The sequence below is a fragment of the Pyrgilauda ruficollis genome, unplaced genomic scaffold, assembly GCF_017590135.1.
Source record: "Pyrgilauda ruficollis isolate IOZ18807 unplaced genomic scaffold, ASM1759013v1 scaffold6, whole genome shotgun sequence".
NCBI classification, from domain to species: Eukaryota; Metazoa; Chordata; class Aves; order Passeriformes; family Passeridae; genus Pyrgilauda; species Pyrgilauda ruficollis.
The window spans coordinates 15,531,521-15,556,644 of record NW_024527710.1 but is presented as its reverse complement, the minus strand read 5'-3'; the positions used below and the strand labels follow the sequence as shown (position 1 = coordinate 15,556,644).

General features: G+C 41.8%; 1 protein-coding gene across 4 annotated transcripts in view; it reads left to right on the top strand.

Moving 5' to 3' along the window:
• Positions 1-25,124, top strand: part of DAB1 (DAB adaptor protein 1) — a 99,353-nt gene that overhangs the window by 56,206 nt on the left and 18,023 nt on the right. For 2 of the 4 annotated variants that reach the window (XM_041483285.1, XM_041483287.1), the window contains exons 4-8: positions 11,771-11,902; positions 12,487-12,606; positions 13,216-13,254; positions 14,580-14,645; positions 19,108-19,167. In XM_041483285.1, the coding sequence (XP_041339219.1) occupies positions 11,771-11,902; positions 12,487-12,606; positions 13,216-13,254; positions 14,580-14,645; positions 19,108-19,167 (417 nt within the window). The remainder of the gene's footprint in view (positions 1-11,770; positions 11,903-12,486; positions 12,607-13,215; positions 13,255-14,579; positions 14,646-19,107; positions 19,168-25,124) is intronic. The other 2 variants (XM_041483288.1, XM_041483289.1) reach the window with 2 other exon arrangements.

Here is a 25,124-nt window from a genome sequence, read left to right as displayed (position 1 = left end):
GACACTTTCCATCTTTCTGCTTGTAAATATGACCGGTAAAACATGGCATTTACTGTTCTACATGCAATAAATGTGTCTAATTAGAATATGGTAGAGGAGAGGACTTTAAAATCTGTGTATGATTCTTAAAAGGTATTTATAGACCCTGGTACTTCAGAAGGGAAACAATAACACATTTCATGGACATGTGGCAGCTAGCAAAATGTAAATGTCAGAAGAACCTACTTCCTTAATTACATCCCTTATTGACTATTGTAATTCATTCATTATTGGCCTTCCAAACTGGGCCCTGGGCAGTTTGGATGGTTCACAGTGCTCCACAGGGATTTTTAATAGCCACAAGCTCTTGGAGCTCTGTTCCTCAGATGCTCAGTTTGTTGTATGAGGGTTTTAAAAGCCTTAGGTATCATGGCAGTTTTGTTACTGTGGAAAAAAAGAACCCAAAATGCAAAATGTGGGTGTGATTGTGCATATTTTGAAGTCTTGGGGATCTAGAGGTTTGATTTGAGGGCTGAAATTTCTCTTCCTTTCACGTGGAAAAGGGAAAAGCTCTGAGTCCAGCCTGTTTGCTGTCAGGATATGCAGAAACTGCCTTGTGAGAATTCTGACCCTAATGGGCATGAAGATAAAATAAAGCTAGTTCAGACGCATTATCTAAACTGAAATAATTTGTGCAATTTTGTTGCAGCTGTATTTTCTTCAGTGTGAAAAGGGTAAAAAGTTGATTGCTTTCAAAAAGGCAGAAAATAAGATTTTATGAGTTTAGTGATAGTCTCATTTGGCCTCCTGATGTTTAATCCAAGCACCCCAGGACTGAGTCAAGAAAGGGAAGTGCTGCTTACATGCATTATGGTATGGAGAATCTCACTGTTATGTAGTTATAATAGTGATAAATAACACTTCCAAACAGTAAATATTAGGAATATTAATGTATTCCAAATTACCATTTGGCTTCCATTGCATATGGGGGTGGGTACTCTGTCTTTAGAGCTGTTGTAGTAAAAATTCCTATGCCAACACTTCTGGTTTTTACTAATTTCAGTATTTTATATGCTTAACCGGAGTTTGAGGTGAATTTTGCTAAGAAGTTGAAAGTCAGTGTATTTGTTGTTCTGGATCCTGTTATGTAGTGGAACTGCACAGCATGTCTCCCCTGTTGTCCCATGGCAGAAAACTCCAGGTATACAGTTATACTGTGATTTTTTTTGCCTGTATTCACTACCCTTTTGTGATCCAGATAAATGAATCTCCAGCAGAGCCACATTGCTTTTTCTCCAGCTGCAATTTTGTCTTACAAGAAGAGCACCCAAAATACAGAGTTGCGTGCAAGTCCTGGTGGTTTTAAGCCAGGTTAATGCATCACACAGTAGAAGAAAATTTCAGGCCCATTTTCAGCACACCTGGAATTGCAATGGCAGGATTTCAGACTGCTTGGGAAAGGATTTAGCGAGAGAAGTGCTGACATAATAATAGCACAGGCAGCTGAGATGCTCTGAAACCTCCCTGGAGAGCAGTGGGGGACATTCAGCAGGTGCCAGAACAGAAAGTTACATCCCCCTTTGAAATCCACTCTTTTTTTCTTGGAGATAGCTGGGAAGCATTACACCCCAGGAGTGCTGGTGATTTTCCTTCCTATTCAGAGCATTTTTATCTGGTGGGCTGCTCTGCAGTTTCGTGTTTGCCCTGGTAGGAGCAATAGCACTGTCACTGCTCCTGAATTCCTGTGCTGCCTCGTGGGCTGTCCTGTTCTTGGGCAGATGAAAGGGGGGCAGGTGTCCTTCACTGTCAGGGGTAATTAGAGGGGGAAACTGCAGGAAAGGATTGCCTTTAAATGTACATGGAGTTTGCAGGGTGATAGTACTAGGTACTTACTGGAAGTAAAGTCATTGGGTGATGTTCTGCCTTCAGGAACACAGGGAAGTCAGCAAGAGCATTGTTCACTCTGATAGTCCACAGGGATGAATAAACACCTTTTTTATCCACTCTTAGTTTATGCAGTGAGTTCCCTGTGGAAGGAAAAGAGGGAAGGCCACTGCCACTGGGTGCCAAACACAAATACCTGCTTTTATCCCTCTCTTTTAGTTGAATAAGCCATAAATTTCACATACTAGTAGATCGTTGCTTAGTGCAAAAATAACTGCTCATAAAAGTTGTCTTCCCAGATGAGATCCCTGCACTGCTGACCTTTCTGGTGGGTGCTCTGTGTGCTCAGCATGTGGCAGCCCATGTGTCAGGGGAGCCCAGGGTCTGGAACAGCATCTCCCAAGGTGCTCCCAGCACATGGTGGCAATCGTGGAATTACAGCAGTGCCTCTTGTGTCTTTAAATTGTAGCCTAATCCTGAGTGGTTCCCATCCTCATTCCACATCATCATACTCCCAGTGAAACAGGCAGCAGCATTCCTGCTGGCTTTAAAGGCAGCACTGTGAATAGGTGAGGCAGAACACTAATTAGTTTGAGTGTCCTGACATGTAAAGCAAATAAGAAATCTGGGTATCTAAAAATATTGCATATGGCTCCCAGCCCTGGCTCTGCATAGCTCAAAGTATTTTATTTTTTCTTTTTAGACAGTCAAAATACAGATTTGAATCCATTTTTTTGATTATGTCCTTGCTTTTAAAAAGGCTGAGTTGGTTTGTAAAAGGTTTTATGTGCAGCCTTCTGCGATCTTTAATTAGCCAAATGCTTTCCTGTGGGTGACACAGGAATTTGGAAGTACTTTAAAGTGTAAGGCATGCGTGAGCCTAACCTGTGCATGCACAAGGCTCAGTGCTGAGCAGTGCTGGGAGTGCAGAAATGAGTAAGTTCCTCATTGATGAGGAGAGAAGACAAGATGTGTGCAGGAGCTGCAGAGAGGGGATAGTGAAAGGAATAACTAGGAAACAAGGCAGCATCCACAGCTGTGAAAGGCTTTGCTGCCTGCATTTCAGTAAAGGTGAGGGCAGCACTGCCAGGGAGCTTTTCTGAAAGGCAGATACTGTGTGTGACACCCATGGCCAGGACAGAAAAGCAAAGCAGGGAGAGAGAAAAGCCAACAGAGTTGATCTGTGCTCTCAGCTGTGTGGCCAGGTCTGCGTGTGGAGAGTTAATCAAAGTTTGCTTTTGGAGACTTCAATTAGCAGTAGGAGACTAAAACCAGACATTCATCCTTCTTTACATGAAAATGAGCAGGGAAGAAACAACTCTGGGCATTATAATGTGCAAATGGGAGCTGTAGGGATTGCTATTGGAAGGTGCCAGGGCAGAGCTTAAAAAGAGTCTCCACTGAGATATAGAACTCTTGGAACATGATGTGCCAAGGCCCTGCCTAGGGCAGCTTCAGGAATTCCTGCCTTGGGATAATGCATGGGGGAAAGAAAAAGAGAGCAAAATATTACCTGCAAGTTCTTTATTCTGCTTTAGAGTCTCTTTGAGGTTTGTCTTTAACATTTTATTTTATTCTTATCTTTGGGCTCAAGTACTGCACACACACTTGTCATGTTGCTACGGATGGTTTATATCCGAGGTGAAGTGTCTGCTGTGGGACCTGAACAAATGAAGGATTTATTGATGAATGATCCCATTTATGGGATTGTCTGAAGCTTGCTTATACGTGCAATTGTAACTCAGAGGAAAAGGCTTCCTCTCTTTCTTTCTGTAGGAAAACTGAAAACAAAATGGTTTGGTCTTTATGACCAGAATTGGTTGTTCATGATGCTATTTCTGAATTGTAAAGCTCATCACTACAGGGTCATCTTTGGTGACATGCAGGTATTCCAAGTCCATCACCAGCCACTGAAAGCAGTCTATCATTGTGGAACACAGGGCTTCTTGTTTCTGTACCTTGGTTAATTTCTGCTTATGAAGTCACTTCTGTATTTGAACAATACCAAGATTGTGTCATGTGAAATTCTCAACTGTTTTGCATAATTTTCAATTGGCTCATAACACAACATCCTGGTTGTACACAGCTTGTGAATTCGTAGAATCCTTTTCTGCTCTTGTTCTTTCCTGTACCTGTGCTTTCTCTCAGCCCCCTTTAAAGTCTTACTAAATTAGGGAGAGTATCTGGGAGATAGATAGAGAAATACAAAATAATTCCCTCTTGTCCTTTTTCCTCTTTCCAGTAAAGTTTCTTACATTGTGCAAGTGGATTTATGGTCCAAGGAAGTTTCTGTTTGATGCCTATCCAGTGCAACTTAAATTTGAGTATGGTTTTTGTGATCTTTTCAAGCTCTGCTTTATAGGGGTTGCATGAGAAATCAAGAGAATCAGCGGCTGCCTCTCACTGAGGAATTTTTCAAATCACAGGCTGCAAGAAGAGGGTGGCTGGTAATGCTTGCTGAATCTGAAGCAGTTAAGATCTGAGACAGCTAAAGCCAAAAAAATTACTTCCAAATCTCCCAGGAGTTGTATGAAGGAATTGCTTGTGCTGTTCATGTAAATCAAAAGCATTTCAGGAGGGTGAGGAATATTGGTGTAAAGAAACAAAAGAAGCTTGTAAAAAGTAAGGGCTGCTCAAAGAACATTCACAAGTTCTAAAGATGAACACAGTAAAAATACGGAGAGGTTCAGTGATGCTGCAGCAAACTGTCTCATTACAGAATATTGTGCTCCCTCAAATTCAGGATTTAATCAATGAGTCTTGCAGAGTCTATCAGGAAAAAATACAAGGTATGGTCAAAGGTGCTGCACTTGAGCTGTGTGGAAGCTTTGGCTTGAGAGTAGAGGGCAATAATACTGGCATATTGATGGCTGTCTTGATCCACTGACCATTTTGCAGAGGGTGGTGAGGTGGGAGCTCAGTGGGAATACGCTCAGATGTGTTACAGCCCTGGGAATCCCACAGTGACCACTGAGCAGCTGCCATCCCAAAGACTAACAATGGCTTACAGGCAAGGGCTGTTCCTTGTACAGCACACTGAAACAGTGAGATGGCAACATAAAACAATGCTGCAGCCTGGAGGTGCTCCTGGCTGATGGAATTTGGGACATGTTGCACTGCTGAGCTGATTAGGGCCATTGACTTCAGTATCAAGGATGAGGTCTGCTGCTTCTTGATTTTTCTGTGCAAATCCTTTGCTTTAACCACCCTGATAGAGCAATGGCTGTGTCAGGTGCAGAACAATAAGAAAATGGTACAAGACTCATGGGAGGCCCAGCATCTCAGCTTCAGTGTAGCACATCTGCCTTTCCAAAGCTCTCTGAAAATGTTTCCTTGCCCTTTAGCATTTTCTTTGTCCTGGAACAAAATTTGCAAGTGCATGTTTAAAAGATAACTTGGGCTTCATAGTAATTGGAAAAGGGTTTTTGGTTTAACTAGCTGCTTACACTCCTGATACAATAAAAAATTGAAAAGCCTTTGAAGTGAAGATGGGAAATTGGCCATATGTATGTTCCAGTTTTGTTTTGCCCCTTTCCAAATTCATATATCTAATAAATGGATCATCTGCATGAGCAACTTAGCATTTGCTTCTGAAGACAATGACCAATAACTAAATTCATATCTGGTCTTTGTCAGACATTATTACAAATTATGAGAGCTGGACAGAAGTTTATTACCTTAGTGCTGTTCTCTTTCACAAATTAGGTTCTTGGAGCATCCAGCCAGCTCAATATCAGAGATCCATTCATCACAATTAGGCTGCTGTGCTGGCAGAGCCATGTCCTGCTGCCCTAATTGACTCTGGGGCTGGGGACAGGGTCACACCAGCTGAGAGCATCCCTGGGTGTGTCTGCCACAGAGGCACCCACAAGGACACTCGCCTTTGCTCTCTTTGGAATTTCCCACTCTGGCTCCCCAGATGAGATAAAGGCAGCAGCAGGATGCTTTTTTCATCAAGCAAAGGGAATGGTGAGGATTAATTTGGATTTTAGCTGTGGCCCAAGTAGCCTTTTAAGCTCTTTTCCTGAGTCCAACCAAACAGGCTGTTACCTGGGGTGCTCCTGGGAAGTACTTGCCTTTATTTAGGATAGAGTGTACAGGTAGAGCTTAGTGTAGCCCTGGAATTGAGCAGGTTCTTATCCTCACGCAGGATCTTGCTCACTGACTCTGCTCCCTCCTGACTCAGCTGCTAAGCTCAGGAAGTCACATAATCTGGGTTTTTTTTGCTTCAGTCTCCTCGGCTGCAGGAAGAGAATGGCTCTTACGAGTTTGTTATTGTTATTAAAAGGAAATTAAATTTACACTTCTCTGGGTGCTGTGCTGTGTCACAGCCAGACGGCTGCCCCCCTGGAGGGACTGAGTCTGCAAGAGCTGGGGCTAAATCTGTTTTGATTCTTCTCTTTATCAGCACCATATTTCATGTGCCCCTTTGTGCTACGCAGACCAAGCTTTGATCTGCATATAATCTCAAAGTGAGCTTTGTGTGCCAAGTGTTTTTATTGCAGAGCTTGTGCACTGAGACGCCTTTTAGTAGCTGGCACTTGGAAAAGTCTTTCCTCAGGTTATTGTCTGCAAAATCAGTGTGTGTGGAGGAAGCACGGGGATTAGACAGATTTATTTTCTTCTCATTGTGAAGCCACGCTTACAGGCTGCCATCTGAGAGGGCCCTTCAGGCTTGGGGAACACTCTGGAGGTTACATTTTCCTTTTCTGCTCCTATTCTTGGGGTGGAGTATTTTTGCAGAAGGAAAGTCCATAATCTGTTATTCAGCCTACATTCCATGAGTGGCTCTGGCTCAAGCAGATTCAGGACTGGACTTTTCATTTGCAGTCTCCTTCAGGGGGAAGGGTTCAGCCCCCACTCCATGGTTTTTTTCAGTTTATGCTCTTTTATGACCAAAACTGATGGTCTTGGCCAGTGCTGGGAAATGCCTCCCAGTACTGAGATCTCCATAACTGCAAGAAGTTTCCAGTGGGTTTTGCTTTTCAGGATTTCATATGTGACATTTCTTTTTGAAAGCTGACTTGGAATGACGCTTTGCTCCAAAACTCCTTGCTCTTCTTGTAGGAATTCAGTATTGTGATAATTTGCTGAGCCTAAACTCTACAGCTCTCTTCCTTTCCTAGATCAAACCTGATAAAATTTTCCACATGTTGCAGTAAATGTTTATATAACAGATTTTTTTGAGCTATCAAGTGTTTCCTCACACTAAGCACTCTCACATTTAAGGCAGATTACCGTGATCTGTCATATATTGTTTGTTCTGTCCCCTCACCATGGGCATGTGACTGAAGTGTTCATGACAGTAGGGAAGGGCTGTCAGATGGGAAATGAGATGTTTCTCAGTCACCCTGTGCTGTGTCCAGTAGTAATTTGCAGGGAGTTTGAAGTTGTTGGCAGCTGTAGCTCTGAAATAACACTGAGCTGTCTCCTCTCTGCTATTTCACATGAAACTGAGAATTTTTGCAGTGGTTGTTTCATTTCCCCATCTGCTCATCCCCTGCTTTATCTCATGAGACTGATGTCTTGCCACCCCATCTGCCATCCAAATACCAAGTTCCAGAAAACAACACGAGAAAGTTTGTGATGCAAATGCAATTTATTGATGTGTTTTTCATTTCACTCTGACATTTGAGACTGTTGACTTTTCCTCCAAATTGTGTGTACACAGTCCCACTGAAATGCACTTTCCTCTAGAGGGAGAGGAATTGGAAGGCTTCACAACTGCTGGAGAGATATCCATGCACCTTAATGGATAGCAGGGAAAAATCTATGTCAGGAAGAGGTTTGGATGGAGTTTTTTTAGCTGTCTACATACAGGGACTGCTGTCCATCTCTTAAAACTTTCAGAAGTTACAAAACTAGATTTGAATCTGCAGTAGAGAATTCAGATGTTTCATGTCATGGAATGGTTTGGGTTGGAAGGGGCCTTAAAGATCATTTAATTCCAGCCCTGATGCCATGGGCACCTACAGGACTGTGGGATGTGTATGATGGGGATGAGCAGCTCCACTCTACCTCTGCTAGGTGCATTTTAAGGGAACAGCAGAGAAGCATTGCAGCACAAACACAGCAATTAAGGAAATGCTTGTGGCATGTTGTTGTCCCCCTGATCTCTGCAAATAGCAGCTAAAACAAACAGGAATTGTAAGGAATGGTCATGAGGAGCAGTGGACCAGGTGCTGCATGTTGAGCCTTGTTAAGGAGCACAGCAGCCTCCTGGGTGCAGTGAAGGAGAACCATCTGTGCCACCCAGTGTTTTCTTGCAGCAGGGAGATAAAATTCACCTCAGAGCCACTCAAGTGTCTTGCAATTCACTGTTTTCCCTGAATGTGTTGCAGTAAGTAATGGGCATTGTCCTGTCACACTTGGGGCTTGCTGAGCTTCTTGGTGTAAGGCTTTACCATTCATTTTCCCTGTTAGGTTCAATTTTTTTTTCCATGGTCTTCCTAAATAGATAGGGCCTGGTTTCCTTATGTGCTGCTAAGCAGTCCCAGGTGGAATAGAGGGGACTTGCAGCATGGGTGAAACTATGGTCCATGAAGTTATTTTATTATGAATCCATTAAGGACTTTGCAGTTTGGTGGGTAACTGAGGTGTTCAGGGAGTTTATACAGGAAAAATATTTTATTGCTTATTCCAGTGTGAATAGGCAGGAATAGGCTTGGCCCATGTGCATCTCACATCCCAGCATCCATAGTGGAGCTCCCAGTTGATCCCAGCTCTCTGAAGCCAGGCTCAGTGTGCAGTTAGTCCAGGTGAGAGGCAGTGCAGCCCCAATCCCTGTGAGACTTGTCCTGGTGGATGTAATACTGTGTGGAACAAGCCTCCTGCTTGTGATGGGGCAGCTTTTCCAGGAGGATTTGCAGCTTGCAGGATATTTTTTTTGTTGTTGTGGCTCTTAACACTGTGCCCCAGGCTCCACTAAATAGACAACCTCATTAAAAGAGAAATAGCGATAGTAAAGCAGTGACTTTCTCATGCCATCTAACTCACATTTTTGACATGATTGCTGGACCCTCCAAGTACTTAATTGATTGACTTAATTGATTTAGTGGCACTGGAGGCTACAGCATGGAAATAAAGGGGCAAGATGAGGATAAGGGGTGAAAAAATTTATGATAGGTGCCAAGCAGCCTGAGGGAAATTAGAAATGCTACAGATCTCAGAGGCAGCTAAATCAATTCAGGGTGATGTACAGGGAGCGACCTGGGGGAAGAGAAGCAGGGGATGGAGTGGAGAAAAGGAGAGGAAACAGTAGCTGGTGGGAGAGACCAGAGTAAACCTGAGGGGAAGAGGAAAGGCAGCAGGCTTGGTGCAGATGGATATTTTGAACTTTTGAGTTTAACACCAGACAGAAATGTCTTAGTATATGAATAAAATACAATAATACCATTATGTTTAGCCTAAGAAAAAGAGCTCATGCATCACAAGAATGTCTTGTTACCCAGTTTGAGACTTTATCTGTGCTTCCATTTGAAATCTCCAACATTTGAAACAGTGACTAAAGTCACAGGAGACCTAAAATAATTTGGAGGATGTGGATTTTGTTAACAACTGAAACTTAAATGTTAAATTACTTTCTAATCTCTGCAATATGTAATTGACTGTGTTGAACGGTAATACAAATTAAGTCTTCTCTATAATTTGTTCTGTCATGTTGCAGTGCTCCAAAACAATTTGGTACCTCACTTAAGGATTGGTAAATGGTTTGTAGCAGCTCTCAGTCCAGACAGAGTAAAAACTTCAAATGGTGTGTGATGGAATCCATCAGTATTGGCATACAGGGGTGTCAGAAACATCCCTGAGTTGAGAAATAATTATTTTATGTGCTTGTGGCCAGTAACACGATTCTGATCTTGCATTTTACGGTGGTGAATCTCTCCTGACGGCAACAGGAGCCCCATTTCTGCTGTGCAGGAGCAAAAAGTCAGACACTCAGTATATAATGCTTAGAATGGATCACTGGAATATGTAGAAAGGACACATGAGGTGAACTGAGGGCCATGAAAACACAGATGTGTTTATTTCTACATTTGGGTACAGCATGCACCATTGCATTTCACATGTGTGTTCTAACTCAGTGTCCCTCAAACAAGTGAAAAGCTCTCCCTGAACACTCCATCCAGTAAAATACAGAAAATGATAATTGCAGTCACCTTTAATTAATTTCTATTTCTATTGATACAGTGTGTAATATCATAACCATTGGAAATATAACGATTTTTGAACAGTGAATGTGGATTCCCAAATAAATTGCAGCATCTCCATCTGCTCTCTTACCTTGTGGGTGATACTCTTCCATGGTAGAACAATCTTCAAATTTAATTCCATGAGGAAGGCATCTGATCACAGTTTAATTTCAGTGCAAAACGCTGCCTGGCAATCAATAAAGCAATGTCAGAGAACTTTGATTTAATAGGAGCCAGAGATAACGTTCCCTGTCATATGCAGAATAGAGAGATGGGAACATTTCATTTCATCCTAACAGATAGCATGTAACTTGCTTTTCAAAAAAACCTAATAAATCAATATTCCTGTATTATCTAAGTAAGATCCCATCATTAATTTTAAACGCTCAACACGTCAGGAGAGTCTGAAGTGCACCTTCAGCTGAGCCACGTTCTGCCTGCAGTCACTGGCAACGCTTAACTCTGCCACGAGCAAGCAATCTTGATATGGGGACATTAAGAGCCATTTACTGTGAAATGAAAATGAAACATGTCCAGTCTTTTGTTTTATATGGAGCCATCCATCTCTTGCAGGCTGCCTCTCCTTCCAGATCCCACTCCCTGCCCTGCAGCAGCCCCGTCACTCGCCCTGCACACCCTCTGCCTTTTTCCTGCCACACACAGACATCCTCCCTCCTTCTGAATTTTAAAACTTTAACTCCTCTTTTTTAACTCCAAAAATAACTGCTTGTTTAGAGATTGCCTGGATACCATGCTGGTTTTCAAGATGTGCTTTTCTCAAAGCCAGCAGGAATCTGGACCTCCAAAGAATTCTCTGTGAGGCTTTGCCTGCTCTCAGAAATAGCTTTATCCCTAGATGATACAAGAGCAGGTCAATGTATCAGAAGACAGAAATTGAAGCTAATAGATTTTTTTAGAAAAGCTTTCCAAGGAAAAAGTGGGATTATTTTAAGTGGAAATACTTCTGTGTTACTTGGATAATAAAATGCTGTTTAGTGCAAAGTGAGAAAGATTCTGGCACTACGAGAGATGATTCGAAGAGCCTCAGATTAATGTCCTGACTCTGGACAGAGTTGTGCTCACACAGTTAAAATTAAGTCTTTTTATTATTACAATTCACCAAAGTGGGATTTTAAGTAAAATGTGGACTTTTGCATTCAGCATTGATTTACAGTTGAATAATTACATTTACATTCATTTTCTGAGGAAAATAAGCATTTGGAGCTGTGTTACTGCTTGAAGTGAAATCTCTCACACTGGGTGATGCTGATTTCTGTGGAGATAAGGCAGGTCTGGTACTGATTCCTTGAGGTATTGGAGATCACAGCTGTAGGTCTGCAGATCAGCCTGGCCTGGGAGTCACCCTGTGTGAAGCTACAGGTTTCTGTAGCCCCTGCTTATTTGTGTACCAAGAAATACTGATTCTGTGCCTGGGATGCTGAGTAGGTTGTAGCTAGGTTATGCATTTTTTATTTAATTGTATTTCACTTAAAGATACCTAGAAAAATCATCAGTGAAAGCTTTTAGTCAACTGACAAAAGCAAGTCAAAGCTGATTAGATTTTGAGCAAAAAAGAGGCTTAAAGAGTTCAGATATTAATTGGTTTTCATATCAGAATGTGTTGGGATCCAGATAAAGTGGTGAAGGAGAAATGATACTGCTTTTTAATCAAATATTCTGATGGATATTCTCTACTGTTGTTTGGTTCTTTTTAGCTACTCCAGCATCACCATGCAGTTCATGAAATTTCCTACATTGCAAAGGATATCACAGACCACCGAGCGTTTGGATACGTGTGTGGAAAGGAGGGAAATCATAGATTTGTGGCAATAAAAACAGCCCAGGCAGTAAGTATCAAATCACTGTCATTTTCTGCCATGTAACTCAGCTGAAAAGCCATTTGTGAGGAGCTGTTCAAGAGGCTGGTCTGGGGTTGTTTATGATTGTGCTAAACTGGTCACAAGTGTCTGTGTGGATCTTAAATAGCAAATTAATGGAACCAGCTTGGGCAAAAGGGAGTGTGTTTCATTGCTCCCAATTTTTTATGATGTGTTTTGTTATAATTAGTTATTGTTTACCTTTCTAGCTAAGCTAAACTGAATGAAGATAAATTTGCTTATGTTCCTATACTCATGGAAACCACATTGTGTGTAGTCTACTGTAATTTCAGTGGGTGAGAAACCACTAATAAATATGCCTTTACTTTCATCCATGTGCCTTTTATATTCATAATGCTTTTTATATTCATAACTATAATTATCATTAATTTTCAAGCATAGTTAGTTCAGCAGGAATTAACCCAGGCCTGAGTGCTGAGATAGAAATTAATTCTATATTGAGTTTCATTGTGGAGGTGCTCTATCAGCAGGATGGGATAAGAGGTGTTTATTTTCCCCTACAGAAATTCTCCACCCTGTTTTTGCTTCCTTAGGCTGAACCTGTAATCCTGGACTTGCGAGACCTGTTTCAGCTCATCTACGAACTGAAACAAAGGGAAGAAATGGAAAAAAAGGCACAAAAGGACAAACAGTGTGAGCAGGCGGTATACCAGGTACACCAATAAGCTTAGACTACTGCCACGAAAATTTGGGTTTGGAGTTTCTCCCAGAATTGCTCCAGAGAGGCTCTGAGCATCCTCAGCACTCCTGACAGCAGTGGGTTTGAGCAGTGCTGGCTTCCCAAGGACCAGCGTGAGCCAGCAGCCAGCCTGAGCCCAGCCTAGGATTAAACTGAGCTCAAAGCTGTCCCTGGGGTGTGGTGAACCTGGTTAGCAGCTGAAATGATCCCCTCATTTCCTGCTTAGTGTTTCTTCTAGTTCAGAAGGAAAATTTTAATGAAGGGTCAGTGTTGTAAGCCAGGTTTTAAGTGTTGTGAGCCAGAATTTAAGTGTCTCATGCTTTAGGAGAAATTCAATATACTTCTGAATGTGTGTGTTTGAATCAAGTCAAACAAGGTGCAGATTGTCAAACTTGGATGGAACTTGAATAAAGTTACTTTGTACCATAATGTGACTTCATCTGTATCCTAAAGAAAGAAAACTATAAACTTACCTGCCCATTTTGCTTATTCCTTTGCTGTCCTTTAATTTCTGAATACAGTTCTTTTATCTCTGCTGTTTATGTTCTTTGCTTTTACTGCCTGTCCTCTTACTTTGCTGTAGACAATTTTGGAAGAAGATGTAGAAGATCCTGTATACCAGGTAATTTCTGAAGCTGTATGGCCTTGGAGTTTCAGAAATGACTAGATACATGTTATCTTCAAACACAGCCAAAATCTTGAACAAGATGTTTTGAAATTTACTGAGAGGTCTTGTGAGAAATCTTTAAAACCTCCACAGAAAGGAGCATTTTTAGAAATGAAGCTGTAAGTAATAGCACAATATGTCTGTATAGAATGGAATGTTTCAGTTGAGGTATAGAAATATTAGATGAAATGTGTCATAAATGCTGCTTTAAATGTGGCTTGTGTAGCCAGATTTTAAGTTTCAAAATGAGATTTGTCATCATTTTTTAATACAAACTCTTAACTGAAAAGGGAGCTACTCTGAGAATTAGGGAAGGTGGCATCTTGTCCTCATAGTAATAAGTTGACATTTTGTTTTTGTTTTCTGTGGAGCCAGAATTTAATTCAGAGGGTGAATATTTGGGGGAAAAAAACCAAACAGTAGCATTGATGTTGTAACACACTCCTTGTTGGTGTTTGAGCTATGATTTAATAATAGATCTGAAATTTAAGTCTTGCTCCATCCAAGAAAAATGTCTGGGAGCAAAGATGATTATCAGAAATGTGTCAATATATTCATGTCCAATACCCTGCTGAGTGTGAAGAAGAAAAAGATGTAATTTCATTCTCGTGTTTTTGTGCTGAAACAAAATATGTGATAGTTTACTTTTTTTTCCTGGGGATTTTGTGTTCTTCCACTTAGGCGTATCAGTGGGAGTCACGCTGAAAGGATCCATTTCAACCATTAGTGAATATTGAACAGTGCCTAAGGTGCAGCAAGGAAGATGATAAGAGTCAGGATGCCCTAAATTACTGTTCAGCTATTATAATGTCAGGAGTTTTGTTCTGTACTCTTCACAATAAAGCAAGAACCTGAAAATGAAAAAGTGTTGTGCCAGCCTTTTGCCATGTGGCGTGTTCCACGCACACCAGCCTGTTCTCCCAGCTTGGATTTAGCACTTTTATTCATAGATAATAAATATATGTGGAAATAATTGCCATTATGTAAAAGAGGCAAAATCCACGTTGCCTTCAGAAAATTAATACTGGGCCACAGGCAGTCTCCCTGGCGAGGAAGAATTAGGGAGTTGCTCTAATGATCATTAAGAGGAGATTTAGGCCTGTTCATGAAATATGAAACAACCTTTCCTGGTGCTTCCCAACAAACCAGTTGTCCTGCTGCCAGCCTGTGCTTTGAAGTTGTTTCTTTAATGCCTGCCTTTGTTTTGACCTGGAATTCCAAACGGCCTTTTTCCCTTCTGTTTCATCTCTGACTGTCCCTCTCTGGCGCTGCTGCCATAGTACATTGTGTTTGAGGCTGGACACGAGCCCATCCGTGAGCCTGAAACGGAGGAAAACATTTATCAGGTATAAAACCTCTCCCCTCGCTGTTCCCATCGCAACGAGCGCCAGCATTTGGTGAAAGTGCATTTCATACATAGCTCGCTTTTAGTTTTCATCCATCACCAAAACTGTCTTGGCATTTCATTCTGGTGACATTATCTGCCCAGTCACAATGTGATTTTTCTGTTGTTTGTCATATCAGCTTCTGCGAATTGATATTAACTTTGTCAACTCACAAACTTTTGAGTACACCATATGAGGTGATAAATGGAGATTCTCTTTTTTTTTTTTTTCTGTTAATTTTTTTGAAATTTTTTACACCTATTCTGAGAAACATGCTGAAGATGTTTTGTTGGCAGGCCATCCAAGCAGTTCCTAGAAATTTCAGTGGTGCTGCTCTTGTTTCTGTCTAACCAAGGAAATAACTGAGCAAAACCTCAGAGCTCTCAAGGGATATCCCCCCAGACCAGGGAAACTATTTTCAGAGTGCATATGTTATGTTAAAGCCCAAGCTCACATTCTTCACACTGACAAAAAACTGCGTTGAAAGCAATATAAAATAATCTTTTGTCGTTCAATTTATCCTCAAGGGATCAGTACGAGGTTTATTAAAATATAATGTAATTCATTTTGTATCACATACTAGAGGCAAATCTGAGGATAGACAGAGATCCTTGTGCGCTGTGAGAAAATTGTGATTCGAGGAAATTGTTCAGTGTGCAGGGGAAGGAGTTTCAGGCAGTGATTAAGCATTTCATCCAGCTGGACTAGAGGTTGATCTGCTTATAAGAAAAGATTGTAAGGTAGGCAGGAGCAGGGATAGAACAAAAAGGAAAAGCATTAAGTAATGAGAAAGTGTAGGAAGATAATAGAAAAAATGAGATGCTAGTGTAGCTGTAAGCTAAAATAAAAAGCTGATTGGGAAAGAGAAATACAAGTTAAATGTTAGAAAATGACATCTTATAGATGCCATCAGAGGGTCATTAATATGAGATTCGTTTACTTTCTCCCTGCTGCTCCCCTGGCACCACGCACACTCAAAAATGCAGCTTTTTGTATCTCCACACCAAGACATGCAAAGCTCTCACTCAAGGTGAGAGTCTGCCTAAGGCTGAACATTTTCAGTGTTGAAAGTTTGACTATTCTCAGCAAATGTTAAAAAATTGCTAGGCTAGTTGTCAGGTTTGTGCTAGAAACAAAAATCCCATGAGGACTAGATTTGAGGGGAAAAAAAAATGATGATGGTTGTTCATCAAAGTGCGGAGCTTTTAGTGACACTTCAAAGAATTAGCAGGTGGAAGGAGGCAAAATGAGGCTGTAGCTCCCAGTGTTTGTAGATCTTCCAGCAATCATGGTGGGTAGGGAAGAAGTTGGAACTGTGTTTTGAGGAATAGCCCAGAGAACTTTAGGACTCCTTGGGCAGTTTCTTTTCCATAAAATAGAAATAGAAGGTGAAAAGCTGGTAGCGAGGCCTTGTCTCATCTCAAGGTACTGCTGTTACTGTCCTCTAAGTCACCAGAGAATTGCTCAAGGCTTCATTTGACAGCATCTGGATGTGATGAAGTGTTTCCTCCCACAGTGCTCACAGAAAACACCTGTGATTAATGTCCCATATACTCTGGATCTTCACAGCCTAGCATTGTCCTCTGTGTTTACTACAGGCACTATACTACCTGAGCACAGCAAATGCTGAATTGGGGAGTTAGGAGTCATTTTTTGGTCTCTCTGTAATGGATGGATGCTGAGGTGTCCCAGCTGCAGACTGGCCTGTAGCCATGAGCTTCCCAGCTCCCACGGGCTTCCTGAGCTCTTGGCTTCCACAAATACGGGTCTCCACACCTCAGATTATACACTCAGATCCTGACAGAATTGTTTCTCTTACAAGATCTTGGTAATCTCAGAATCATCAGGCTACTGGTAAAAACAAAATTGAGAAAGATCCTCTTTTATATTTTTTTTTTTTTGTGCTTTTGGTTGATTGGTTGGTTTTTCATTTTTTTTTCTTTTAAATTTGATGCATATTTGTGGCAGCTTCTATTATTTACTGTGAAGCCTTCCCCACAGCAGACATTGCTAAAGATATATCTGCTCAATAACCTCACACAGCATTGCTTCAGCCTCACCAAACCTTTCTGCTGGTGCTGCTCTGGCTTTTCATTTCCTGGCATGCAACAAATTCACTTCTTCCTTGGTGGAAGAGATTCCCAGCCCGTGGGGAATTGCAGATGAAAGATACGTGCAGAAAGTGACAATTTCTATTTCTTTTTAGCATAATAGAGGTCACAACTTTCTTTTTAAGCATTCTTTCTCTGTCTGTCACCTTTCTTTGATACATTACCTCAAAGAGCGTCTGTGTCTGCTCTTCTAATATTATCTATGTAAGTTGCTATAATTTGTTAGGCAAGGACTCAATCACTGAGCACATACCAGCCCTCAGATTGCTTAATGGCAGCTCCTCTGCTGCCTGGCGTTCTGGAGAGGTGGAGATGGGATTTTGGGAGGTGTTTTGGTGTTTGTGTGGCAGCTCTGGTCTCTGTGGAGAGGCGAGTTCTGCTCCGTGAGGAGCTGACAGTCCGAGATTGGGGGTTTAGGACTGTGGTGCTTTTATTGCTGCAAGATGCAAAGACATCCAGATGGTTCACAGCCTGTCACAGAGACAGAGCTGACAGCAGAAATAGAGCTGGTACCTCTTACTGGTGCTGCTAATCAAAGGGAAAACAGCAATTCATTGCAGCCCCCAGAGTAAGCAAAGATGCAAACAAATGCGGTGAACAGCAAGAAAAGACAGCAGGTCAGGCAGCACTGAGTTGGGAGGGAGAAATGGCTTTCAGGAAAGTTTCTCTGTCTTCATATGAGATGCAAGGAGCTCTCCTCTGAGTATAAACTGGAGTAGAAAAAGAGGGGTTGATAGTGCAGGGGAATGCTCAGTCCACAGTGAGCTCTGGATGTAGGTGCAAATTGGGATGTCTTCACAGAAAGGTTGGAAAGAGGAAGAGGAGAATGGCTGAAAGGGGAAGATTTTGGAGAAAACAGAAAAAAATGCATAAAAAATGCACACTAATGAAAGTTTAGAAACAGTTTATCTTTCCTTATCTCCCCTCCTTTTGTGAAGATCCATCTTTCCAGTGACTTCCTAAATCAATCATTCCTGGTTCCTGCTCTCACACTGTCACCTCCAGCTCTCTCTCTTTCCAGATTCTTACTGCCATGGCACTGAATTTTTACCAGTTTCACATACCTAAAGTGATACTGGTTTACGTGGAAGTGGCCAGAGAAAATCAAAGATAAGAATAGAAGAGCTCTTCCACAAAGTTCATTCAGTTTCTTTGAGAGTTCTTGACAAACTCTTCAATATGCACCAAGTTAAAAACACAGAGCTTCTTGTGAAGGCTGTACAACAGTACAGAGATGTTTTTATACAGAATATCATACAGAATAATAAATTACAGCATATCTCAATGAATAAGTAACATTTCTTCAGCTTCTCCTAGACCAGTCTGAGTTTATATCAGAACCTTAAGATACTTACTGTCTTAGAAAACAAAAAGGTCATAATTTTATCATATTTGCAATATCATCTCATTGACCTATGAGGTTTCATGGTTGTCTGAAATGTAACTTTTGTACTCCCAATGCCTTGTTTAGTGGAAAAGCACCACTGATGAGAACAGGTTACTGGTCTTTTTGCTTTTGTCATTTTCAATGGACACTCAGTGCTTCCAGGGAGGGAAGGAAATATAATCACAAATTATAAATATGCAAACAAGTGGTCCTTGGGTGAGCACAGCCCAGTACTACAAAGCAGCTGAGTCTGCATGAGCCAGGTTATAAATCCCCTGGATATAAATCATGACTGGTGGCTCAATAAAGGCTCACACAAAGTTTTACGTGCACTGTCCCCTGTCCATCTCTTCTTTGACAGGCTTCAAGAGGCCTTAATTCCTTAGGAAAATTGCAGCATTATAACCAAATATTTCATAGAGCAGCCACAAGGCCCCATTAGGACACTTTTTAGATGGCTAAATTAATTGTGAGGAAGAAATCTGACACAAGGTAAAAACATCTCTTACCCTCACCTTGGTCGCTCTGCTCTGTGTCTCTGGGGAGATGATGAACTCACCTGACCATAACCTCCATTGCACATCTCTAACCCCCAAGTTAAAGAAAAAACAACCATTTAAGTAGAAAAGAGCTTCAAGTACACCTGGACTTCATGCAACCAGAATTATCTGAGAATGGAGATTTCCTTTCTGAACACTCCTGGGCTGTAGAAAATTCGGATAGGTGTTCTATTTCTTCAGTATTTTCTCCATTAATGGCCCTACTTGGATAAGAAGGAAACCATCCTCGATTTCATTAATGCTAAAAATTAGTATTAAATAAACTACTCATTTAGGTACACCGTGTGCATAAATAGCAGGTTCTCTTTGTAGTTTTTCATCCTAGCTGCTTTTGTAGTGACCTCAGTTTTCCTTTGCTGTTGCAGGTTCCTACCAGCCAAAAGAAAGAAGGTGTTTATGATGTGCCAAAAAGTCAACCTGTAAGTGTAAGTATCTCCCCTATTTATATACAGTAAAGGAAGTGTTGTTTTTAGCTTCTGTGGCTTTTGTTATTTTCTGTAATGTTTGATACATTCCTCATGGTGTGACTCTTGTCAGTGATACGTTATGGGTTGGTGTGGACTGTGATGTCACTTATATCCATCTCATTCATTGCTTGAGTCTCCTTTCTGTCTTTTCTCACTCATTTTTAGGCAAGTCACCATTTGTAAATGTGTTATTTGTGGTTAGAAGTTGACAGCAAGCCTTCTGCCTGTTAATGCTTGAGATGCTGCCTGGTTTAAAAGGGTTCCTCTGGTACCCAAATGTGTATTATTTCTGTAGTGCTCCAAGTATACAAGAAACAAAGCTTAATTCAGTTCAATTTTTTCTATCCTGTGCTTTGTGTGGGCAAGAAAATATTAAAAAATAAGGGTAATATGCTGTTGTAGCCAAAAAACACCATTCCCATTCTGTGTATTGACATTTTGAAAAGGTGAAGCATTTATTCCCAAAATATGTAAAAATGGTAACAAGTGTTTGAGAGAAGTGACAGATGCCTTAGAACAAGGTGTGTGTTTGCTGAAGGGTAGGTTATGCTGTTAAGTAGAAATTTGTGCTATAAATGCCTCAAGAAATTGTTGGATTGCTTTGGTTACCCAAAAAATTAGTATTTCTAAGGATCTGTGTGAGAGTGGAGAAAAGCCAAGGAAAAGAATTTCAGAATTGTAGTGGGAGAAGCATGGGGAAGATGCCCGTATTGAAGAGAAGGAGACTTTTTTACACCTGGATATGGTGGTTTACACAGCGACCAAGATGTGGAATAAAAAAAGAAAAATGCTGTGAAGGAGCTGGATGGGGACCTGGACTGTGACTTCTGGGCTTTGCACAACCAAACAAACAAACCCTGCCAGAAATATTTCACCATGAGCCGGTAGGAGCAGGGAGGCATCTTCATGTTGCCTGCAAAAATCTGGTGGAATAACTCACACTGCATCACTGATTGAGGTATTTGTGTGCATGGAGTAGCAGTTGATTTTCCACTTACTTTTCATGCAGTTTTTCATATAGTTCAGTGGTACCATTTTTCTGCTGTGCTTTTCCTGTGACTCTTTTATTATCCCTTCAGTGGTGCTTCAATTTCATCCAGGGTACAGTGTGTAATTTAGGTTGTTGCTGTGTGGCTGGTTGTGCAGTGCTTGCAATCATGTCTGCAGACACTCTGGTACTACCCTGTCCTGTAAATAGCAGATGTAAGATACAGGACTCGTGGAACCTACTCTGTAATCATCAAATACATTTAATCTGCCATCTCCATGAAGCTAGTTGCACCTTTTTTTTTTTTCCGCTAGTTCGTGGTTAAATTTAAAGGGATTAAAGCTTTTTCTCTAATCAACTTCTGTACATTAATTAATGAAGAAAAGGAGAAGAGGAAGAAAGAGGTAGCTGAGATCCTGTTTCACCTTTTTATATTAGTATGTATTAAAAGAAAAAAAAAAGAGCAATAGCTCTTAAAATTAGCAATTTAATATTCCACTGCCCATCTGATTTATTGCTCACCCATCTACATGTGAGACTCTCTGTCATTGAGACACTTGCCATAATTTTGTTTTCAATTTATAGCTGTCATTATTATATAAACCTCTAAAATTCAATCTGAGGGCAAATAATCATGCTCATGTACCTGGTTTAAACATGTAAGGACACTTCCTTTATTAGGAGGTCTTGCTTTCAGTAATTTCATAATGGATGAATGAAGTGAGGAACTTTTTTGTGGCTCCTGGTAGGTTTCAGGCACCATGAATTCTCTCTGCTGACAATACATTCAGCTTTTAACAACAATGCAGCAAGTTTTGGTTGAATTCAGGCTGAATTGCCCACAGTCCCTGCACAGAGATGGAGTTTCCATCTTGGGATTGTTTTCCTCTGGTGTGTTCCCAGGCAGGTTTAGTCTCTGAACAGAAAAGTGAGGGATATTGAAGTGGTCATCCAGGTGTCCTCCAGCCTCTCTGTAGCCAGTGGAGAGAATTGGCCATTTCTGAGGTTGGATTAGCCTTGGAACAACCTTGCTTGGGAGAATTCCCTGCCTATGGCAGGGGGTTGGAATGAAATGATCTTTAAGGCCCCTTCCAACCCAAACCATTCAGGGATTCTCTGATTCTGTGGAATTCCTCCCGTGTGCACAACGTGTCCCTCTCAGATGGAAATAAATGTACAACTGCACGTGGTTCTTTTGTGGCTGCAGATGAATTTTAAATGACCTGCAGCTATGATGGCTTCTAAACGTTAGGCTTAGGTAGGGTGAGATCCACCACAGTGTAGAGGCTTGAGGGCAGAATCCCCATTTCAGAGGCTGCTTTGAACCTGGGCAGTGTGATTCACACTGATTTTCAGTAAGATACAACTTCCTAAGGCACCAGAACCATTTGGGCAAATATTTCTCCATGGATACGGGATCCCACTGAGGCAGAAGGTGTAAAGCATCTCCCTGGTGATGCCAGGGAGGAGCAGGAGAGTTCAAAATTGTGTATTCATGTACTTAACGATGCTGTGCCATTGTGTGAGGCCGTTTGTCAGCAGGTGTCAAAGTGCTTTATAGCCTGGCTCCTCATGATCTCTGATATCAAATAATGTAAATACGGAGCAAATGAGGCGGAAAGGAATGAGCCTCATCCCGGGACTGGAACGGACCCACTGAACTCAATTATCAGCAGTGGCTGCTTGCCAAGTCACTGCTCTGACATTGGGATGGAAAGATTGCTTACTCAATGGAATTCTTGTGTTTCCCCACTTCTCTGCTGCATCCCTTCCCAGCAAATACTGCTCTCCCATGGTTTTCCTCTGCTGGGTGTGCAGCTGAGCTCCAGACACACTTCCCCTGGAATTCAGTTCCCTCCCAGTACCTCTCCCTTCCTCTGTATTAACTCACATTTCTTGAATTCATTCTTATTTTCTCTCTGCTCTGTCCTTGGACCAATTCTCCCGTTCCCCATTCACTGAGAGTAGACATCAAGACAAAGAAAGCAGGCTTACCCTAAATTCTTCTGTTAAGTGGTGCATGCTCCACTTAGAAATTCTAGTTCTGTGTGTGAAATTAACTGTTCTAAAAAAGGAAAATGTTTAATGATCTCTTTTTGTCATAATTTCCCTTCGTCTCCCCATTAAACATCCACATCAAGTTCTACCTGTCACGGTGTTTTTAGAAATAAGAGTCAGACTGTAAAATACCCTTCACAGAACCTGTCAGTCACGTCACAATAAAACCTTCTCTCCTCCTCAAAATGTCTAAACTATCTGCCTAACAATTTCATGGAGGCTTTCAAACAACTCATCTCGCTGCTGTGTAAAGATCCAAGGTATCAGAGGTGGAGCCTCACAGTGCAGGCAGGCATTTGGCTGGTGCCAGCTGTGTGGGGAATATCAAACCAGGCTGGAACAGAAGGAGAAATTCCACTGTCTTAGGGTGTGGTGTGGGAGGAGTAGATAAAGCTGGACCTGAGCACACTCAGGTTTAGAAGACACGAGACCTGCCTGGTGGTCCTGGTGTGTTTGGGAAAGCTCAGCTTTGATTCTGGCTGGGATTGCAGTGCCATTCCCACATCTGGCTTCTCCCAGATGTGGCTTTGCAGAAACAAAGAAAACTTGGACACTGGTGATGCTGACTTCAGCCTCCACAGTCAGGCTTCCAGGACCAAATTCTCAGAGATGAGGAGAGAGGGAGTGCACAATCCTGGTCTCTGGCCAGCTGTACTGGGACAGCTGTCCCATGGAAGTCTGGGTTCTCATCATCTCTTGTGTCTCCCACCTGCAGCTGAAGGAAGCCACCCCTTGTCCCCAGGCTGTGATGCTGACATTCAAGGGCTCATCTTTCCCTGTCCCGACCACGTGGCTGGGACCTTGGCACCAGCACCCTCTGTGCCTGGGAATTTCATTATCTTGGGAATGTGTAGCCTGGGAGCAGTGTGGGCCTGGCTCCAAGCTGGAATCACCCCGGTGGTCTCTTGATTTATTAGAGTCTGTCAGAGAAAAGTGGTAATTGAAGCATTTTAAATACCATTTCCTATAAGAGTAAATACCCCAAGTACACAGGGAATTCAGAATTAAGTTCCCTGCAAATGAAGAGAAAATAAACAGATGAGTAAGCGTCTGTTTTGATCATATGAAGAGTTCCTTAATTTAAGGGAAGCTATTGAGTAACAGTAGAGCAATTCAATTCCCTCAACATGCCTCAGTAATCTGGGATGTCAATTATATCCAACAGTCCCAATTCTTCAGCTGTGCAGGATTGGCTAACAGGATGTTTAACCAGCACATCCAGGGCTTCCCAGTCACCAAACAAAGGAAACTGGACAGTTGGGAATGCAGTGAAGCTCAGGGCTGCCCTGTAATTCACCCAGGACTTGGGTTTATGGCTTCAGGAGAATTCCCTGAAGGAGAATGGTCATGAAGACTAAATCAGTTACCCTGTCAAACTGAAAAGAGGAACTTTAAACAGGAGAATTCCCATGTCCTGTGGGATTCTGAGCACTGGATTTTTACCCTGTGCAGTATCAGATGCCCAAAATGCCTGGATTGGATAAAAATCCATCAGTGCTTTTACGGCAGCTCACATTGCTGACGTGACCTGCACTGGTTGGGAATTGCCTCCATCACTGGAAGTGTTCAAGGCCAGGCTGGATGGGGCTCTGAGCAGCCTGATCTGGTGGGAGGTGTCTCTGCTCATGGCAGGGGGTGGAACTGGATGAGCTTTAAGGTCCCTTCCACCCCAAACCATTCTGGATTCCACAATGAAATGTTCACAGCAGCCTTAAAATGAAAGGGTTGTGCTCAGCTGTACCTCTGTAAATCTGGGATGGTGACAGCAGTCTGTAACTGGGAAAGTTCATGGCATTTGAGGATCTCCAGGATCTACAGGAAGCTGGAGGTTGCAAAGACATTGACAATTTTTTCCTGACACGCATTCTTCTGTGTGTTCTTTTTAATTGGGAAGTAATTGAGCAATTCTTTGTTGAGTTCCCATGCCACTTCATTAATTCAGCAGTAGTTCTACAGGAAGACAATGTCTGTGGGATGTTTTCAGGATGTCTCAACCTACCAGACATGGTTTTGATGATGGATTTAGTCACGATGCTGACATGCTCCTTCACTGTGGTTCTAATTGTTGTTTTAGAATGAATTGTGGTTAATTAGCAAACTGCTTGCAGCTCATGGAGTTTGTAGCAATATCAACAGTTGTGGTGTAAGGTGCAAACAGCTGGGGCTTTGCTGAGCTGCAGTTACCATTTTGAGCCATCAGAAAAGTTATTTGTCATAGCCAAATCTTTACATGTTCAACTGAAATAAGATAGAAAATCTTTAGTTTGACCAACCGTTTGACTTGTCATTAGACTTCCATGTAAAATCCGTGTCAGAAAAAGGGGATTGGAGATGCAGAGAGGCTGTGGTTGGGTGACTCCTCTTTTATTTGCTGGTCTGTGTAGTATAGCACTCACCCTGAGTGCAAGAAACCAAGTTTAAACCCCTCTGCTGCCTTAAAAGAGTTGAATAGCTAATACCCAGCACAAAGGTTAATTACTAATTGCTGCTTATTTGCTATATTTAGTATCCTTCATACTCTTTTTTCTTGTTGAGCTATGTAGCAGAGTACAAGTTAATTACCACAGGTTTTTTTCATGCTTTCAAGCACCATCTTTCCTCCATTCTCTGAGATGACAAAACCACATTTTGTGAGATGCTACTTTTATCATCTTGTTTGCAAAAGTACAGCAGTATTAAGCAGGTTTTCTCATGCCATATGTCAGTGTGGATCCCTTGCTGCTGGTGAAAAACAGACTGAGTAGCAGAAGTTGGGTATTCTGTCTTGGTATTTGTATGGAAGTGAAAGAAGAAGGTGCTTCACACTCATGTGAGCACAAGAGCCTTCTTTTAGATTTCCCTTTTAAATTCTGAGCTTCTGCATTGCTTA